This window comes from Trachypithecus francoisi, unplaced genomic scaffold (genome assembly GCF_009764315.1).
Source record: "Trachypithecus francoisi isolate TF-2019V2 unplaced genomic scaffold, Tfra_2.0 Lachesis_group15, whole genome shotgun sequence".
Taxonomy (NCBI): Eukaryota; Metazoa; Chordata; class Mammalia; order Primates; family Cercopithecidae; genus Trachypithecus; species Trachypithecus francoisi.
In genome coordinates, this window is record NW_022681460.1 from 5,029,839 (window position 1) to 5,050,953 (window position 21,115).

At 36.2% G+C, this 21,115-nt stretch overlaps 1 protein-coding gene across 2 annotated transcripts in view; it reads left to right on the forward strand.

Moving 5' to 3' along the window:
- The window catches only part of PDE10A (phosphodiesterase 10A), a 347,007-nt gene that overhangs the window by 228,988 nt on the left and 96,904 nt on the right, over positions 1 to 21,115 (forward strand). For both annotated transcript variants that reach the window (XM_033234261.1, XM_033234262.1), the window contains exons 6-9: positions 14,906 to 15,046; positions 16,820 to 16,975; positions 18,406 to 18,456; positions 19,511 to 19,569. In XM_033234261.1, coding sequence (XP_033090152.1) covers positions 14,906 to 15,046; positions 16,820 to 16,975; positions 18,406 to 18,456; positions 19,511 to 19,569 — 407 coding nt within the window. The remainder of the gene's footprint in view (positions 1 to 14,905; positions 15,047 to 16,819; positions 16,976 to 18,405; positions 18,457 to 19,510; positions 19,570 to 21,115) is intronic.

Genomic DNA, 21,115 nt, shown 5'->3' on the forward strand with positions numbered 1-21,115 from the left:
AAATATCATAAGCTCCTTTAAAAAAGTTATAAACAACAGATATTTCATGATTAAGTATTTTTCATTTAAATTCATTTTGGTTTTAGTTTCTATATTTGGTTGTTACCAGCAAGAATTTTATTGACATGGCAACATTTAGGCATAAAATCTTGTGTGTGTGTGTGTGTGTGTTTCCTTTGGTTTGTGGTACCCTCGGTTATAAATGGTGTTTCTAGATTTAGTGTTTTGTATAAAAGTTATTTGGCACTGTGAGCTTGGATGTTGTAGGGGAATTCCTGTACCCTCTTTACACACGATCTACAGAAAGTTGAACATTTTCTTGGTGATTTGTAAAGTTTTTGCACATGACTCTAAAACTCCTAGGGTGTAGTCCTAGGGCTCTGAGTCTAGATCCCTAAGCTGCCTTACTGTAGTAGGCTCAGGCCAGTCAAGGAATGGGGATTCTCAGCTCTGGCTGTTCCAGTCTTCTGTCGGCAGCGCGGATCCTGCGTTTCTGGTCTAACTAACCTGGAGCACAGCCCACCGTAAAATGCAACATACATAGGCACTTCCAAAACTATTTCAAGATGTTCAATTACTGGCATTTGATTTTTGGTACAGTATTAAAAAGTATATGTATTTTAGCATAATTTGAGCCAATAATACGAATATTCGTAACTTTAATGTATAAATTCCCTCATAAATTTCTTTGACACATTTTTGCTTCACATTTCTTATGTGTTAGGCATTGCTGTCTGAGATTTGGAATGTATTTTTGCAATATGCTACATGTATTCTTGAGTAATCAAAAGATGTATAAAATTATTTACATTATATACAGTGTTACTAGGAATAGAGACAAAAGCATTCTGAGATTTTTAGTAGGACTCTTAAATATAACAGTTTTGCAGAGTGTGAAAATAGTTGCACAGAAATATTTATTGGCTGATTTAATTAACTTACAGCTTATCTTATGCGTTTCCATGGCCGTTGTTTTCCCTTGTATTGTAATAAATTACGCTTGTTACAAAGGCTTATTTAGGGCAAAGATATTTTCTTGTTCATTCTTGTATTTCCCAAGCCCCTCTCCTTGTGCCTTTCATAGAAACAGATAAGAATGTTTATTAATTTGCATTATTCAGATACTACTACCACTTCTAAATAAACTATATTTCAGACACTGGTAGTATTCTAAAATGGCTAAGCTACTAAAAGAACAAATGGATATTACTTTTTTTCTGTGCATTAAAAATTATTTTTAAAATGTCCAAGTTTTTATTAAAAGTTAGTAATTTCTTTTAGAAAAATATTTTGCAGTTTGCCATTATTTTTTAACTGGCTGGTATGTGTGGAATGCAGTCTATTGTGGTCCACGTTGCATTACTCCTTCTGAGCCGCCTCCAGCAGTCCCCCGTGTGGCCACACAGCCGTGCTCACATCCAGCCCCTTACCCTCGGGTGTCTAGTTCAGATCTGGGTGGACATGTGGCCCATGAGGGCCCCGGCAGATTCTTTGCTAAAACCTGTATCTTGGACTCAGCAATTCTAGCCGTTAACCTGAACGAAAGTGGTAACAACCCTGAAGTTGAGGCTGCCTCTACAGGATGCTCTCTTGCCCTGTGGAAAGAGAACAGAGACAGCTGTGGGCAGAGACTGAGAGGTGCAGGCAGCAGGCACCCTGTGGCTGCAGTGGATGGGAGCCCAAAATGCTGACTTTGCAGGGCTTGGATTTAGGTTACAAAACCCATATTCTTAATCACTTGGCTTAAAAAAAATAGTTTTTTTTTGCTTTATTTGCAGACTTCTCTATACATTGGTCTCAATGAAGTAGTTTCCTCTTATGATTCAGCAAAAAGGTTTTCTATCTACAATATCTAAATTGTAATTTTATGTATCAATTTGAATTATTTCATCTTTACTTATCTTTTACTTTAGTAACTTAAAGGACTGGTACAATATCCTCTCAGTTTTATTCTGGCTCCTTATTCTAAACTCCTAAGGCCAGTCCATTCACTGGGCATGCTTCTCTCTAGGGGCACTGATTCCCTGTTCCTTCTTTCTTTCCTGCATCTCAGGGACTGAGTCTCTTCTTCAACTTAAGATCCCTGTGAACAGCAGGGTACATAGTGAAATTGCAGCTGTCTCTCAGCTTCCCAAGTCGGATCCCACTGTACACTGTTTTTGCTTTCTCAGTGTTATGTATGTCTTCTTCATAGAACATAGCTGAGTCTGTGATTACATGTTTATCTGTGATTTGAGTGGTTGTTTGTTTATCTGGCTTTCTTGCTAGAATATCAGCTTTATGAAGACAGGTACCTTATCTGCCTGGGAGGATCATTCTTGGGGATAATTACTGTGTTTTGCTCACTCTGTTTTGCCCTTTATGCATTCCACCTAGATAGCTAAGCCCTTGTTATTTCCTTAACCCAGGGATTTCTGTGGGTAGGAAGAAGACATGGGCTGAGAAATCTTAAGTTCACTCAAGTGTTTCTTTAGATGTATCTACATGATTACCACTGTCTTTGTTCTTCATTTCTTCTTGTATCTCGAGTCGTCCCATTTGGGATCACTTTTCTTCCATCTGAAATACTTCCTCTAGAGTTTCCCTCAGCGAGAGTTTGCTGATGCAAAGCACTCTCAGTTTGTGTTTGTGTGAATTTGTCTTTATTTCACCCACTTTCCTGGAATATATCTTTGGTAGATAGAGTTCAGGTTGATAAATTATCTCTCTGAATATTGACTAAAATAAAGATACTGTTTTTCAATTTATTTTGGTTTTCATTATAGTTTTTATTTCCTGTACATATTTTCAAACTTGTCTCTTATTTCTTGAAATACATTAATTATACTTCTTCTATGTTCTTTTGAATTTGCAGTTTCTTGGGTTTGTTTCGTCCAACTCTGACAGATGGTGACTTTTTTGCTTATGTGTTTTATGGTTTTCTTTTTATTTTTCCTTTCTCTCTTTCCCTCTCTCTCTCTCTCTGTAACTGTGAATTCTATTCTTTCATGGGGCTCTTAAATGGATACTCTCAAGGCTTGTTAGAGGTGCCTTTCCAGTTCCTTTCTTGGAGATAGACAGGCATTTGTTTCTGCTAGTCACTTAAGGTATTACCAGTCCAAAACCATTTTAAGCTAAATTATCTGGCTGAGATGAATTTTCAGACTACAAAGTAGTATGGCTTCAAGAGTCAAATCCACATGATGCACAGTTGTGACTTCTCAGAGGAGATTGTTATTTTCCCTCCAGTACTAATTTCAAAATAATCTGGTTTCCTTGCAGCCTCTTTGCTGGGGTAAGTGTATTTGTCCTTCAACCGAAGATGAATGTGTGGCCTGTTGCCTGTCCTGACCCTCTCAAGGGGTCTTGACTTAGACTTCCCTCACAGAAAGGCCTCAGCTTTTCTCTCCTGTCTTCCACTCTCCATGTGGCTTTCCTGGGAGAAGATCAGTCTATTCAGTCATTAGTTAATTCTCTGAAGAGAAAGCCAGCTTTGGGATCTGGTCAACTCCCACAGTTCCTTTATTTACTTCCTTTTAGATTTCTGTGGATTCCTTCCATTCTTCTCACCCAACAAAGCAATATAAAAGATGAGTAAAATATATTTTATGCAGCCTTTAAATAAATTTGAAATTGTTTTTTCAAAAGTGTCAGCCAAATGATCTAATCTGCTGTATTGCTGGCAATAGAAGATATACTTCTGAAATATAACTAACCATATTAAATTAAATAAAACATCTTTTGCCTAGGTAAGCAGATACATGTATATATTTTTGTATTTCGTCTTTTGCACCTGAAAGGTACAAAAGGTACATCACTTGCCAACTCTACAGATGATTATGACACTTACCAAATAAGTACTGAAATTTATCATCATGTTTCTGAAATAAACATACTGTATTACGGGCGGGTACGGTGGCTCACACCTGTAATCCCAGCACTTTGGGAGGCTGAGGTGGGTGGATCCACGAGGTCAGGAGATCGAGACCATCCTGGCTAACACGGCGAAACCCCGTCTCCACTAAAAATACAAAAAATTAGCCAGGTGTGGTGGCTAATATTGATAAAGATAATTATCAATCTTTAAAGAATTGTCTCGATTTGGAATCATAGCAAGAAAGTATTTCTTAAATAACTCAATTTCACAGCAAAAATTATATACTTTAGTGACAAAATTATAATAAAACCCAAATAGACCGAGAAAATTTTCTGTCCATATCAACAAATACTAAGGGTTAAAAAAAAGAAAGAATTATACAGTTTTTACACTTATTAAAGTATTTTCTTCTCAGTCAGTAGAAATAAATTTCTGAAAGTGATGTAATGAGAAATATAACTTAAATAACATTTAAATATGTCAGAAGTTCTAATAGAATTTAAAAATGCACATTCATATAAGCAAGGAGGAAAAAACATTCTGTGTTTTTTTTCACATAGAACATTTAGCAGAAAAAAACAAAACTTAAATACTAAAAAGCACTAAAATTAAAACATAAAATACTGTTATGGAAATCATTATGTGATTATAACAAAATTACTTATAAAGAAGATCCAACTGTTAAAAGAGAAAAAATTGGATCAGGTTAAAAAACAAAACTGTCTTTTATTCTGGTGCGTTGAAGTTTCTGAAGCAAAATGGAGAAAATGGACAGAAAAGCAGTAGTATTTTTAGTTATTGAGATATCAAGAAAACAAGTTAGAAGACGTTATCAATACCATTATTATTTATCCAACTAATACACATATTAAACTCAGTATATTAGGTTAGGATTTACCAACTTGGGGTTCCTTTTCTTTCCTGGGCTAGACCCTAACTTTAATGTATTTAATTTCTGTCTAAGAATTCTTCATAGGACTCCTATAATGGCTAAAAGCAAAGGAAATTGGAGGGCTCAGAAGAAGACAGGAAGATGAGGGAAAGTTTGAAACTTCCCAGAGACTTGTTGAATGGTTGTGAGCAAAATGCTGACAGTGATGTGGATAGTGAAGTCCAGGCTGAGGTGGTCTCAGATGGAGATGAGGCCTGGCTGCTCCTAGCCATGCATAGTCATATGTGTTCACAAAGAGAGGGTTTTGTGTTTAAAAGGGAAGCAGAACATAAAGTTTAGAATATTTGTAGCCTGACCATGTTGTAGAAAGGAAAAAACTCATTTTCTGTGGAGAAATTCAAGCCACTGGCTGCAGAAATTTGCATAAGAGGAGCCAAATATTAATCACCAAGACAATGGAGAAAATGTCTCCAGGACATTTCAGAGATCTTCACAGCAGCACCCCCATCACAGGTCCAGAGGCCTAGGAAAAATGGTTTCATGGACCAAGCCCAAGGACCGGCTACTCCAAACATGGCAGCCTGTGCCCATTCACTTCAGCTCTAGCTGTGGTACATAGAAGGCAAGAGTTTGGGAGCCTCCACCCAGATTTCAGAGGATGATAGAAATGCCTGGATATCCAGGCAGAATTCTGCTGCAGGGGCAGAGCCCTCATGGAGAACCTCTCCTAGTGTAGTGCAGAGGAGAAATGTGGGATTGAGTTCCCCACACAGGGTCCCCTCTGGGGTAATGTCTAGTGGAGCTGTGAGAAGAGGGCCACTGTCCTCCAGATCTTAGAACAGTAGATCCACCAACAGCTTCTACCATGTGCCTGGATTAGCAGCAGGCACTGAATGCCAGCCCATGAAAGCAGCCGCAGGGGCCATACCCTGCAGAACCACAGGGACAAAGCTGTGGTTGTGGACTTGGGAGCCCACCCCTTACATCAGCATGCACTGGATGTGAGACGTGGAGTCAAAGGAGATTATTTTGGGGCCTTAATATTTAATGACTGTCTTACTGGGTTCTGGACTTGTACGGTGTCTGTACCGCCTTTGTTTGGGCAAGTTTCTTCCTTTTGGAATGGGAGCATTTATCCAATACCTGTACCCCCGTTGTATCTTGGAAGTAACTAACTCGTTTGTGATTTTACGGGCTCACAGGTGGAAGGGCCTTGCATCGTCTCAGATGAGACTTTAGACATGGACATTTATTTTTGTTTTTTGTTTTTGAGACAGAGCCTTGCTCTGTCACCCAGGCTGGAGCGCAGTGGTATGGTCTCGGCTCACTGCAACCTCTACCTCCTGGGTTTAAGCGATTCTCCTGTCTCAGCCTCCTGAGTAGCTGAGACTACACGTACATATCACCGTGTTCGACTAGTTATTTTTCTGTATTTTTAGTAGAGATGGGGTATTGCCATGTTGGCCAGGCTGATCTCAAACCCCTGACCTCAGGTGACCTCAGGTGATCCACCCGCCTCAGCCTCCCCATTACAAGCGTGAGCCACCATGCCTGGCCTACACTTGGACTTTCAGGTTAATGCTGGAGTGAATTAGGACTTTGAAGGACTATGGGAAAGACCTGATTGGTCTTGAAATGTGAGAAGGACATGATATTTGGGAGGGGCCAGAGGTAGAATTATATGGTTTGACTCTGTTTCCCCACCAAAATCTCATGTCAAATTGTAGTTGCCACATTGGATCATGAGGGCGGATTTCTCCTTGCTTTTCTCATGGTAGTGAATGTGTTCTCACGAGGTCTGATGGTTTAAAAAGTGTGTGGCGGGCGGGGTGTGGTGGCTCACGCCTATAATCCCAGCACTTTGGGAGGCTGAGGCGGGTGGATCACAAGGTCAGGAGATTGAGACCATCCTGGCTAACATGGTGAAACCCCATCTCTACTAAAAATAGAAAAATTAGCTGGGCCTGGTGGCGGATACCTGTAGTCCCATCTACTCCAGAGGCTGAGTAGGGAGAATGGCGTGAACCCGGGAGGCAGAGCTTACAGTGAGCCGAGATCTCGCCACTGCACTCCAGCCTGAGCGACAGAGTCAGACTCCATCTCAAAAAAAAAAAAGAGTGTGTGGCACTTCCCCACTTGCACTCCATGTGAAGTGCACCTTCCTGCCACCATGTGAAGAAGTTCCTTGTTTCCCTTTTCCCTTCCACCATGATTGTAAGTTTCCTGAGGCCTCACAGTCATGCTTCCTGTTAAGCCTGTGGAACTGTGAGTCAATAAACCTCTTTCATACATTACCCAGTCTCAGGTACTTCTTTTCTAGCAGTGTGAGAACAGACTAAAACACAAACCATTTACTAAACTGACAAAAAAAAAGAGAAACATAATTATGTATGTTCAATAATTTAAAAACAAGTAAAACAATAGATATAATGAAAATGAGACATTATGAGGGATTATTTTTACTAACAAATGTGAAAACCTAGATTAGAAAGAACAGTTTTCAAGGAAAATATAAATTATCCTATTTAATACAAATGATAATCGAAAATGTATTAGTCCAGTAGCCAAGGAGGAAATTGAAGACACTGTTGAAATATTACCTTTCTACAAACCAGTAGGGCATTGATTCAAGTGACTGTTTTTGAGCACCAGTCATCACCAGGCACCACGTTAAACCCGGGGAGACAGTGATAAGCCCAGCCTGGGCTCCTGTACCTACATTGTTCATTTGCTACTGGGGCAGCCCTTTAAGAAGGAGAATTCCTGTGCTCCTTATACCTTTTCAGAACTTGAGGGAAAAAGGAAAATTTCCCAGTAAGTAGTTTAGCATTGAAATAATTTTGATTCTGGAGTTAGATTGTGTGAGTTCTGTTTCACCACTTAATAATTGTGTAATTAATAATTGTGTGACTTGGCAAGATTTAAAAAAAAATTTTTTTATTATCATTTTTTAAAATTATACTTTAAGTTCTAGGGTACATGTGCACAACGTGCAGGTTTGTTACATATGTGTACATGTGCCATGTTGGTGTGCTGTACCCATCAACTCGTCATTTACATTAGGTATGTCTCCTAATGCTATCCCCACCCCCACCCCCACCCCACAATAGGACCCGGTGTGTGATGCTCCCCTTCCTGTGTCCAAGTGATCTCATTGTTCATTTCCCACCTATGAGTGAGAACATGCGGTATTTGGTTTTCTGTTCTTGCGATAGTTTGCTGAGAATGATGGTTTCCAGCTGCATCCATGTCCCTACAAAGGACACAAAGCCATCCTTTTTTATGGCTACATAGTATTCCATGGTGTATATGTGCCACATTTTCTTAATCCAGTCTGTCACTGATGGACATTTGGGTTGATTCCAAGTCTTTGCTATTGTGAATAGTGCCGCAATAAACATACGTGTGCATGTGTCTTTATAGCAGCATGACTTATAATCCTTTGGGTATATCCCCAGTAATGGGATGGCTGGGTCAAATGGTATTTCTAGTTCTAGATCCTTGAGGAATCGCCACACTATTTTCTACAATGGTTGAATTAGTGTGCAGTCCCACCAACAGTGTAAAAGTGTTCCTATTTCTCCACATCCTCTCCAGCACCTGTTGTTTCCTGACGTTTTAATGATTACCATTCTAACTGGTATGAGATGGTATCTCATTGTGGTTTTGATTTGCATTTCTCTGATGGCCAGTGATGATGAGCATTTTTTCATGTGTCTGTTGGCTGTATAAACGTCTTCTTTTGAGAAGTGTCTGTTCATATCCTTTGCCCACTTTTTAATGGGGTTGTTTGTTTTTTTCTTGTAAATTTGATTGAGTTCTTTATAGGTTCTAGATATTAGCCCTTTGTCAGATGAGTAGATTGCAAAAATGTTCTCCCATTCTGTAGGTTGCCTGTTCACTCTGATGGTAGTTTCTTTTGCTGTGCAGAAGCTCTTTAGTTTAATTAGATCCCATTTGTCAATTTTGGCTTTTGTTGCCATTGCTTTTGGTGTTTTAGACATGAAGTCCTTGCCAATGGTTTAGAAAGATTCTTAAACTTTCTAAACCTTTATTTACCATTTACCCTCCATTAGTTAAATGTTACACCATAAATGCTGTTTGTTTAACAAACCGTTTAAAACATCTGCTACGTACCAAAAAACTGTGCTACATTGCTGAGCAAAGAAAAGCAAAAATTATTTCTGACATCAAAGAATGTACAAGCAGTAGGGGAGATAGAAAAATCAACAGCTAGTTACAGCACATGATTTTTATGTGCTAACAGAGGAGCTCAAGGGCTATGTGATGGGGCTGCAGCACATAAAAACAGGTTGGATGCTGAGGAGACAATATTTGAGTGAGGATTTGAGACCTCTCACTTAGTAGATGAGAGGGAAAATAAAGGATGTCTTTTGGGCAGAAGAAGGAATTTCTGAGAAATCTGGAGTTAACAAAGAAAGCAGGGTATGTTGTATCCTGACACATAGCAATGTCTGCTATAGACAAAGTGCTCTTGAGATTTTTTTTTGGGAAAAAAATAATTTTTTCATGACTGAATTTTGCTTAATTCAACTTTTATTGTTTGTATGGCTATGCTTAGTTACATGTATAACATACCTGATAATATTATCTTCATAGTTTTTCCACTATTATCTATCAGAGTTGTTTGTGAAAGCTGAAAACCTTATGTACTTTATACCTTAAAATTTTTAATTCAAAAGTAAATTTATTGATAGTTTTATATATATATATATGTTATTTTAAAAATAATCTTTCCACAATTTACAGGTTTGAGAAGTTAAGCAGTTGTTTGTTATTTTTATTTATAAACATGAGCAACTAAATGAATCTAGTAGTCTTAGATTCATAGAATGCTAAAGCTAAAAGAGACACTTCCAAATTTTTTAATTTAATCTTTTCATTTTAGGGATGAGGTGGCCAAGGTCTCTTTTGTGGGTAATGATTGTCCGAGTTCACACAGCTAGTCAAAAACTAAAGGCTAGGCTCCCATTCCAAAGTTACTGTGCTTTCTACCAAGAGAAGCTATGCTCTTTCCACCCTAACACAATACTTCTTTTAAGAACATAGCTTCCGCCTGCCCTTTTGTCACTTGATTTTTATTACCCACATACTGGGAAGAACACATTTCAGTTTTGTACTTGGGATACAATTGAGAAAAATGGAAGAGCAGAAGAATCTTAAGTTTTAGCTTCAGTATGTATGCATTAACATTCACCGGAAATATTGCATTCTTCATATTCAGAGCTGGTAGTTTATAGTAATTGTTTGCCTTTTTCAAGCGCACAGTGAACTTCAGCAGATTTATTTTTAAGAATTATGCAAACAAAGTTAGTCATCCATATATCAAGGTCCAGGTAAATGTGGGAGCTATTTACTTAACGGCCATCTACATAGATCTAAATTTGTTTACTATCCAGTGCCATCTAGTGTCTAAAAGGATAATAGCGTATTGGTAAACCTAAATACCTTGTTTCTAAAATTTAACTGGTTGTGAGTTGAAGTCTTAACATTGAATTGAAGTCTTATGAATAAAGTGATGTTTGAATTGTACACGGAAAGAAAGATGAAGGCAAGTGTTAACCAAGTGAAGTAAACATCTATTTGGCTGATATCAATGAATTGGATTTTTCTATTTCATTAAAAGATGGTGTTTTTATAAATTGTATTAGTCTATTCTCTTGTTCATTTTCCACCAAATCAATTTATTTCCCCAAATTTACATTTTTATAATTTGAATATTTTTAATTCCTTTATTGAACCAACCTATTGATTAGGACTTGTGCACCCAATCTTTTCTAGTTTAAATTGTCTCTTTAGAAATAGATACAGAAATTTGCTGTTACCACAAAATATTAGCTACCTTATAATGAGTTTCTTAGAAAAATTTAAAAGCTGATTCCTCCCCTAGGACTTCCTGGACTCTGATAGGATTGATTTTCTACTCTTTGGGCAATCTCATTGATGCTAGTTGAGAAGGGGAGGGACTAGTGGTCACCTTCACCTCTAGAACTCTCAAATGCTAAAGAACTGTAGCAGCCTTTGGTCAAGTAGATATCCTGAAGGAAGTTACTTTCTTCTCTGGAAATGATAGAGGTGGCTAATGTTTGAAACTTTAAAGTTTTTCCTTATTTTTTAGTTGTGGTTTTTATCTCTGGCCTCTAAAAGATGCTTGTTCTAATTACAGTTTTCATATATTTATACAGTAGTAGAGCAGGAGTTAATCTTAGAAACTCAGTTCAACTCTGGATATTATAGATAAATTTGATATTGTTAATATATGGATAAGAGGCTTAATACTTCTTAAAATAATGTCTGGTGTTTTTATTCATCCTTCTATGAAAATAGTGAGCATAAGGTTTTTTATGTTATTAATCTGAATATCCCAGTTAAATCTTTAAGTCAGCAATTATATTGATTTTGAAAAATGAAGTCCCTATTTCCTGTGTAAATGTCTTTAGAACTTATTTACATTAATCTTTTATTAATGATTAATGCATTCATATAGATACTTCACCAATGAGAAATGCAAAATATATATTTGTTTGTTTGTTTGTTTGTTTGTTTTTAAGCAGGATCTCACTCTGTCACCCAGGCTGGAGTACAGTAGCACAATCTTAGCTCACTGTAACCTCAAACTTCTGGCTTCAAGTGATACTCCCACCTCGGCCTCCTGAGTAGCTAGTGCTACAGGCATGCACCACCTCACCCAGCTAATTTTTTTATTTTTTGTAGAGGTGGGGTCTCACTATGTTGCCCAGGCTGATCTTGAACTCCTGGTCTCAAACCATCCTCCTACCACAGCCTCCAAAAGCCCTGGGATTATAAGGATGAGTCACTGTGCCCAGGCCAAAGTGTATAGCTTATAAAATAAATCATGATTATTTTGAAATACTAAGAACTAAGTCAGGATTTGCCTCGCCAAATCACAAAATGTACTGTAAACTTTTTATAGTAATTAAAACTGTGATCTACAAGTAAACCCAATGATACAGAATTGGGAATTCAGAAACAGACCCAAGTATATTTAAGGATAGGTGGGGCACAGTGGCTCACGCCTGTAATCCCAGCACTTTGGGAGGCTAATGTGGGGTAGATTACCTGAGGTCGGGAGTCTGAGACCAGCCTGACCAACATGGAGGAATCCCATCTCTACTAAAAATACATAATTAGCCGGGCGTGGTGGCACATGCCTGTAATCCCAGCTACTCGGGAGGCTGAGGCAGGAGAATCGCTTGAACCCAGGAGGCAGAGGTTGCAGTGAGCCAAGATTGCGCCATTGCACTCCAGCCTGGGCAACAAAAGCAAAACTCTGTCTCAAAAAAATTAAAAATTAAAAATTAAAGTATATTTGAGGATGAAATGTATGATGAAGGTGGCAGTTCAATCAGTGGGAAAATGATGACTCAGTCCATGACCTCCTACTTGACGGTATCTGTGGAATAAAGGGAGTTTGAATTAACTTTTCCCTAGCCCTGAATATGTGTAAAATTCAACCTCTATTTCAGAGGTTCATTATTGACTTTTTATATTTGTAACAGGTAGCTACCTATCAATGCGTTCAACTACAAAAATCAGTTAAAAAAATACTTCTGGAAAACATGTGATTCCAAACAGTGACTGATCCTCAATTAGAAATGAATGTTAAAAAGGGAACTTCTGCAGGTAAATTGTTTGGAGGCAAACAAAACAAAAACCACAGAGTAGGGAACCACTAATATAAAGGAGGGAAAGTGGAGCCATGAAAACATGTCAGAAACAAGTGTGTGTTGTGAGGTTAAGCTTCCTTTTCCCTTCTGCTGAAGTTTTTGGCCTTCATGTTGCAGTTGTTAGCATTTATCATCAGCTCTCATTGGAAACATTTCTGTTTGATTAATGTGAACAAAAATCGTGAGCTAATTAGGAAAACAAGTATGAAGCTTCCACTATAAAGTACTAGTCGATTTTTGATAATTATTTTTTAACTACATAGAGAAGTTTTTCATATTCTAGCAAGTAGTTAAAAGACTTCTAAACCTTTTATTTTCAGCAAACTTAATAGATAGAAGAGCTTTCCGTACACTCTCGGGTACAGTATTTGCTTATCTGTTACTTGTGTATCATATGAAACCTCCACAGAAGCAATACATATTTTATAATACTGAATATATGATCATCTAATAATGTAAGAATGTATACGATAGTCTGTTATTATTGGATTATGAAGCTACATATAACTTGAACATGCGATTAAATTCAGCCTTAAAGGGCCTATGGCTAAGTCATAAAAAAAAATGTGTATTTTACCTTTTCAAACAAACAAATGCAGCCAAAAACTATGACTCCCTCCACACCCCCCACAAAAATTCAGAGCTACTGTTGGAAGCTTGCTCCAGAGTTCACCTTCTATTTTCATTATGACATGTTCTTCTTTAAGAGTTATCTAAACCACTCAGTTCAATTTGTGTTCACTTCCTGCAGTTCTGTCTTTGGTACAGAAAAGGGACAGTTGCTCCCTTATAGTTTGAGAAAATCATTGTCAATTCTAATTTTTCTTCATTCTAAATATGCCACTTTTTAAATTTTTTTTCTTGCGTTTATCTCCTTTTTGTTCTTGAATTACCTTTCTACTCTTTCTGTCTTAAGAAAGGGTGACAAACTGAATTGTGTTTGGACAATGATAGATATTGAATCTAATGAGAGTCTTACTGTATGCCATGTGTATATTGCTGCCTAATGTAGTTACAGTAACTAGAAAATGGTTTTTCTAGCTTTTTAAAGAATAAGTTGCAACTGTCATTCATCATATATGAAAATTTTAATCCATAAGTATATACTTTCTATTTGAACATATTAAATAGCTTCATTCTTTTCAAAATAATTACTTAAAATAAATTTTTCACATGCATTGTACTTAACAGCAAATACGACTTAAGCACAACTCTATGTAGATATACTTGGAAATGCAGGTATTTTGAACTTAACTTCTAATCATTTATACTTGTTATTAATTTAAAGCACCCAGGGTGAAAGCAAAGCCTTACTTTCCTCTCCCTTCCTCCTTGTTCATTAAACCAAGTTTATGGGATTTCTTAAATCAAGTTAATGGGGTTCATTCTCTTTTGATTTTAACATGTTGAAAGAAAGAGTTCTATAATTTTACAAAGCTTAAAAACCACTTACCTGATAAGTTAATAAATGTATCTGTCTCATCCTTAGAGCTACCTTCATAATAACAAGTATGGTAGAAAGGTGCTTAGGTTCAGAGGGCTGTCTGATACTTACTGCTTCAGATTGTCTTCGTTCTTAGGTAGAGTAATCCAACATAAGATAAAAATAAAGTGAAGTCTGTGGGAAATTTACTTCAACCTTAGTATTTTCAAATTTGGTAGATAATCGTAATACAATTATGTCAAAACATTGCCCCCAATTTCTACGTGATTTAAGTAGCAATTCTTATTTAGTAGAAAGTAGTTTTAACATATGTTTGGATTTCATCAAAATAACTGATTCTATTTTTAAAAAATGATTTATTTTAAAATAGTTTCAGGACATTACCTTCCCACCCAGTCATTTGAAAGGGGAAGGATCACTCAGATTTTGTCAAGATTTTTGCTCAGAGAAGAGCAAATTTTTCATCTAGAGTATTCTGAATCTGCAGTCTTATAAGCTAGCCATCAAAGCAATGTGAGTGAGTCTTATAAAGAGAAGGTTCTGAGAAGGGAAGATTTCTAATGAAAATAAAGAATGGAACCAAATCACTTGACTTGCAGCTACTGATTCTATCTTCAGGTAACATGTATCAAGTCTGTAGGGAGGCTGGACCCTGTGTGTGTTTGTGGTCTGATAGAATCTTGATCCCAATGACGGGAGGCATTTTTTCTGATTTGATTTTTTTCTATGTATCAAAATAGGAGGCTATTTGACGAGTGTTTCTGTGCCTGTACATTCATTTAAGTTTTAAATTTGAGTTTGCACTTTTTTGTGAATTGGAAATGTGAGATAGTTTCACTTTAGATAATCTGATTTGATCATGGCAAAGCACCTTTCCTCACTTTATGACTGTTCTTTTAATTGACTCACAGATTTATTATGACTATTGAGTAAGATTCACGTGTGTCTTTTTGTACTATGCATATGTACAGGAAAGTCTGTAAAACATCTTTTCTTCTCCCTAGAGCCTGTGCATATTCACACCACCTGGGATAAAGGAAGGAAAACCCCGCCTCATCCCTGCTGGGCCCATCACTCAGGGCACCACCATCTCTGCTTATGTGGCCAAGTCCAGGAAAACGTTGCTAGTAGAAGACATCCTTGGAGTAAGTGGCTTTTCGACTCTTTGTGATCTTTTTAACCTAAAGTATTTAATTAAGAAAGATGGCATATCATTTTGATGTTATAATTTAAACTGTTTCATTTTAAAAAGCATTAAAGCTAGTTACAGATCAGTATATTGATGTGTAAGTTAATTTTTTGTACTCAGAAAATTCCCTTTACCAGCTAAGAGCTAAATTTGCACAGTTCTTATTTCAACATATGCCAGTACAGTTAAACACAAAAATACCGTGTATATTTATATGAATGTAAACTAAATGATTACTGTTTTATGTTTCATATTTTGCTAGGACACATATGAATGAGTTAGCTATTGCTGTATGACAAACTACCTCAAATTTTAGTGGTATCCTACAGTAGCCACATGTTATTTCTTATGAATCTAAGGACTGGGTTATTCTGCTGATCTGGACTGCTGTCAGTTGGGCTTGCCTATGTGTCTGAGGTCAGCTGGCCATCAGTTAGGTGCTGGCTGGCCTCTTATGCCCTCCGCTGTCCCTGTGCCTCTCATCCCCTTCCAGTAAGGCTATCCTGGCTTGTTTTTGTGGTGGTAGCAGGAGTCTGAAAGAAGTAGTGGGAAAGATACAAGTGAGTTTTCAAGTCTCTGCTTACATCAAATTTACTACCCTCCCATTAACCAGAGCAAATCACATGGACAGGCCCAGACTCGGTATTGATCCCTAACAAAGGACATAGGTGCAGAGAAACTAGACAAGGTGGAGCCCTCAGTCTAGTCTTCCACAGTACATGTGGACATTTTAATAAAATTTTATGACATGGAATATAGACTTTAAAGGTAACAAGTATACAGTTGTAAAAAAAATTGCTCTAAGTGCTAATAGGAGCCGTGAATCCTCGGTTTTAATTTTGTTTTTTCCACCATTGTTTGTATGACCTTGAATAAATTGGGTAGCTAGAGGAAGGAAGGAAGAGACGGGAGGAGAGGAGGGAAAGAACGGAGGGAAGGAGAGAAGGAGAGAGGAGGGCCCGTGCTATATAACTTCTCATTTGAAAATGTTCTATTGTGTATGTACGTTTTCAAAAGATCTGTAAATTACAAGTACAGAGTTATACTATTTCATGAAGCTCTAATTCATCCTGATAACTTCTTACAGACAGTAGAATTTGAATAAATAGAATTGGTGCTTTTGCTATTAATTCATTCAATTTCCCTGTACTTCCTTTGAGTAACTTGACTAAGCTAGAAAATTATTAAAAATCGAAGAACCAATTTCATTTCTTATGGTAAATAATTGATCATTATTAGATGATTTGAATATTTAATATAGGCCTTTGAGATTCAATTAGAATGACTGTTGTTAACATACACTTTTGTGTTACTCTAGGCTTAAAAGTAGAAAAAAGTTTATATATAATTTTCTTCACATGGTGTTTACATTTGGAGTAATTTTCTCTGCGGCATTGTACCTGTAAACACGCTGAGACTGTTCTGGCACATAGAAGATGATGTCAGCATTTATGATTATTTTTATTATATGAAATTAACTTTCATCATTCATTCAATGTATACTGCATGAGGATAAAGAAATGTTAAAGCAATATTTGGGTATAAGTTCCATGAAAAAGTAAGCATTTCCTTACATAAGATTTATGGTGGCTATCATCATTTAGTTTTCCTTTGAAAAGTACTGCTTATTATTGATTACAAGTATCATGGCAATTTCTGATGGAAATAAGAATCATAACTTAATGATCATTTCACTGAATTTATGTCTTTTTCTCTTTTTGTTTTTCAGGATGAACGATTTCCAAGAGGTACTGGACTGGAATCAGGGACTCGTATCCAGTCTGTTCTTTGCTTACCGATTGTCACTGCAATTGGTGACTTGATTGGTATTCTTGAGCTGTATCGGCACTGGGGCAAAGAAGCCTTCTGTCTTAGTCACCAGGAGGTGAGCTCTTTAAATGCTCGCTGCATGTTAGAATTTTTAGTTGTACCTAGCTCACTGAAAGTGCTTGTTAGTATTGCTAAGTAATACTAAACTGAAAATACATGAATGAATATTTAAAATCACAATTTGCTTAACAGTGTTTTGATACTAATAATGATGATTTTAAAGCCTGTTTCTGTTTAGAGAGGAAACTGGTTACATAAGAAATATGGTCCTTTTGTTAAGTAAAATCCAGTATAACGATAAAAGGTATGCCATATTCTGAGTCATAGAAAGTAGTAAAATGACCTTCGAGATTTTTCACACTCCGGTTGTCTTTGTGTTTTCTTTAAAATGTCTTTTTCTTAGCTTGTGTCCTGAATAAAAGGCTCTAGTGTCGAATACATTTGCATTCCATTCACTATTCACTGAATTGGCTCATTAATACTAAAAGCAAGTATTAACATGATATTTATCACATCCAGTATGAACGAGTTCCCTTCAGTGGCCTAACTCCTGTCCACTTGCCTGAATGAACCCATCTCCTGCTACCCCACCTGTCCCTCACTCACTCCAGCCATGCTGGATCCTCAGGCAAGGCTGACAGGCTACTACTCAGGCCTTTGCATTTTTTCCTTCTCTCTAGTTATCCCCCTCACAGCCACATCCTTTGGAATTTCCTCAAATGTTGCCTTCTCTATAAAGCCCTCCCTGAAAACTTCATGTACATTTGAATGGCTCCTATCCAGTATTTCTTTCCCGCTACCTTTTACTCTGTACCACCTGTCACCATCTAATATATTATATGCTATACTTATTTCCTTTCTTGTCCTTCTCCCTCAAGTACACTGAAAGCTACTCCATTTCTGTGATTTCTGTTATTTACTACAGTATCTCCAGCATCTAGAATAGTGCCTGGTACATAATAGACACTCATGAATATTTGTTGAATGAGTGAATAATAAAAGTAGAATAGCTAGTAATTTTGAGGAACTTGTTAGCTGGTTTATATATATATGTGTGTGTGTATATATATAATATATATATTTGATTTTTACGTTTTAGAAATATTTCATTATTTAAAGTGGTCATTAGATTACTTTTCAATAGCATTTTTGTTAAACTGAAAAATAATAATTTTGTTAAAATCATTGGGCTACAACTCTCTTAACAATCAGTTTGTTTTCCATTTTATTCAAAATTAAGAAGAACAAGAGAACATTACAGTCAATTAAATAGAAGGGGAAAAATATAAAAGAAAAACCTTGTAAATATTTGGTGCTTTGTGTTTGGAAAATGTTCAAAAGCTCAGTGATCTCAGAAAATTCTTCATATACCTGTATGCCCCAGTCCTTTGTTGAGATGACTACATGTGACTAATAAAAACGTGTTATATACATATATAAAATACATATTATTACTTACAGGTATGTATTTCTAATTTTTTTTAGGTTGCAACAGCAAATCTTGCCTGGGCTTCAGTAGCAATACATCAGGTGCAGGTGAGTCTTTGGGGTGTTTTTACAGGGGCTTCCTAAGGGAGAAGAGTGTTTTTAGAGCACAGCATTGAAGACTGGAGTAGAGGTTAGGTCACCTAATGCCTTATTTTGGGATATTACAATATTCTGTTATTTCTAGAAATTTTAATTTAATCAGTTATATTTACTTACTCCCTGCCTTAAATATTCTGCAGTTATATGTGCGTGCATTCACATATGTATATGTATAATGCATATATATGTATTCATGCAATAAATGGCGTATGTCCTGCTGAAAATCTAGGAATAATCTTCTACTGGAGTTGCATTGATGTTTTATGATTCCATTTCTTAAGTTAAATTTTCCTCTAGGTGGGCTATGAAACATTCTCACTTTAAGATATCTGGTTCTCTTGAAGATATTATCTAATTTAAAACTGACAGACTACTTAAGAGTTTTACTGGTGGTTAGACTTTAAAGTTCAAGAACATGGTAGCAATATAGCATTCTTTGTATCTTCTCCCTCTCTGTCTTCATTTTTTTGGTGGTGGTTTTATTTTTCTACTTCTGTTTCAGCAAATTGAGGTTGGTGAGGGAGGAACTGTATGCTAGGAAGAAAAATCGAGCTGTAGTATAATAGCACGAGTAGAAAGGACTCTTGAATTATCAAGTGTAGGTGGAACATGTGCTCAACTACACTTTTTAGAAGTACAGTGTAAAGTAGTTCGAAAGAGGGACTTGGGTAGACTACCCGGACCTGAATGCTGCTTCTATCACTTATTAATTCTGAAGCCTCAGTAAGGTTTTTAACATCTTTATAACTCTATTATGAAATGTAACTTCCAAACCTAAAATGTTTTGTGGTGCTTGAAACAATAAATATAAAGTGCTTACAACAATGCTTAGCACATTTAAGTATTCGGTAAATATTAATGGTTATTGATATTATTATTACATTACAATCCAAGTGATTGTGTTAGGCCTTCTTTCAATAAATAAGGTAATTAGTATTCTGGAAGTTTTATTTTTAAATAAGCAGAAATCTCTTATAATTGTAGCTATTATTTTATATGGTAGGTATGCAGAGGCCTTGCCAAACAGACTGAATTGAATGACTTTCTACTCGACGTATCAAAGTAAGTGTTCGTTTCTAGGGATGTAGTAGCTCTCATTAATCAACGGTTTAAATTAAGGGCAGCCTGTGGCAGAAATAGACTATCGTCTATTGCAGCTGATAACTGAAGATCCATCTTCACGAGTAGTCTGGGAAGAACGGTTAATCATATTGTGGACTGTAGAGTTATATTCTCATTCACGTTCACTCTAAAGTGAAGGATTGCAGATATATATGTGATTATCTTAATTTTCAATTTTGATGTATATTTTTTAAATAGACTCAGAATATGTTAAAGACACTAAATATCTCTGTTTTTGCAGGAGAATACTGGCTCCAGTGGGAGGGAAAATGTTCTGGTATATTTTTTTTACAAAAAGTCCTAATTGGTTTTTCTAACAATGTCAGGAAGTTAAACATTATTATTATTATTATTGTTTAAATTTTCCCAGGTATAGTATCTCAGTTATCATTTCCGAGAAAATGTTCTATTTCCATGGTTTGGCCTAGAAAAACTCCCTTTGACTGGCAGTGGAAGCAATTATATAATAGATATTTATTAAATCACATATTTTTATTGCTTTTATTTACTACAGGGGACATTGTCTATATATCTGACCCATATAATTAATCATTGAAATCTAAAATGGGTCATGTCCTCCTACAAGTTTACTAAAGTAATAATGTAGTTTTTCCTCTGGCCTCCAGCAGCAATGATGACATGTTATGTCTCACATGTCACTGTAAATGCACCTAACAATTTACCCGTCAGTAATTATTATTGATCCTCATTAATTAGTTTGAAGTTACTAGTTTATGTTACAGTTAGTTTTTGAAATAATAAAATTAAAGAAGTATGGGACTGAAAAAGCTCTCTTTGGATACCTAAGCCAACTAGGCAAGCACTACCTAGCCAGTGGAGTCTATCTTAAGAGTCCCTCTTTACATTTTCCATATATTACATGCATATTGATTTACATTTTCTCAGGTTTACATTTTAGTATATGCACTCTTTGCCTCTGAAACATTTACTTGCTGTTCATAACAATGAATATAGACTCTCTATATAAAGTCCTTAGATCCTTAGCATTACTTGTATGCTGACATTTCTTCTCAAGTGAATTACGTTACTTTCTCAGTACACTTTAAGTACTAACTTTCTCCAGTTGTCAGTGATAATGTATATTTAACTGTTGATGAGATTTAGCACATTTAAATATTTTTATTTTAGATCAGCATTATTAATGAAAATATTAAATATGGTAGATGCAATTTTATTTCTGCATACTTTGTTAAATGCAACACACTTTCTACGCTGATACTTGTCAATAAAATAAATACTGATTGCATTCTCTGGAATTATAGAGTCCTCACTCTAAGGTCAATGATAAAGTTTCATTTATCTCTTTAAAATAATATTACAGTACTGATTTTTTTTTTACCAAAGCACAAAAATCAAATGATATTTATGTTTTTTATTTAAATGTAGACAAAACCAAGAAATGTATTCAAAGTGTAATATGTACTGTGATCTAATAAAATTATTTACAGGACTTTTGTTTCTTTTT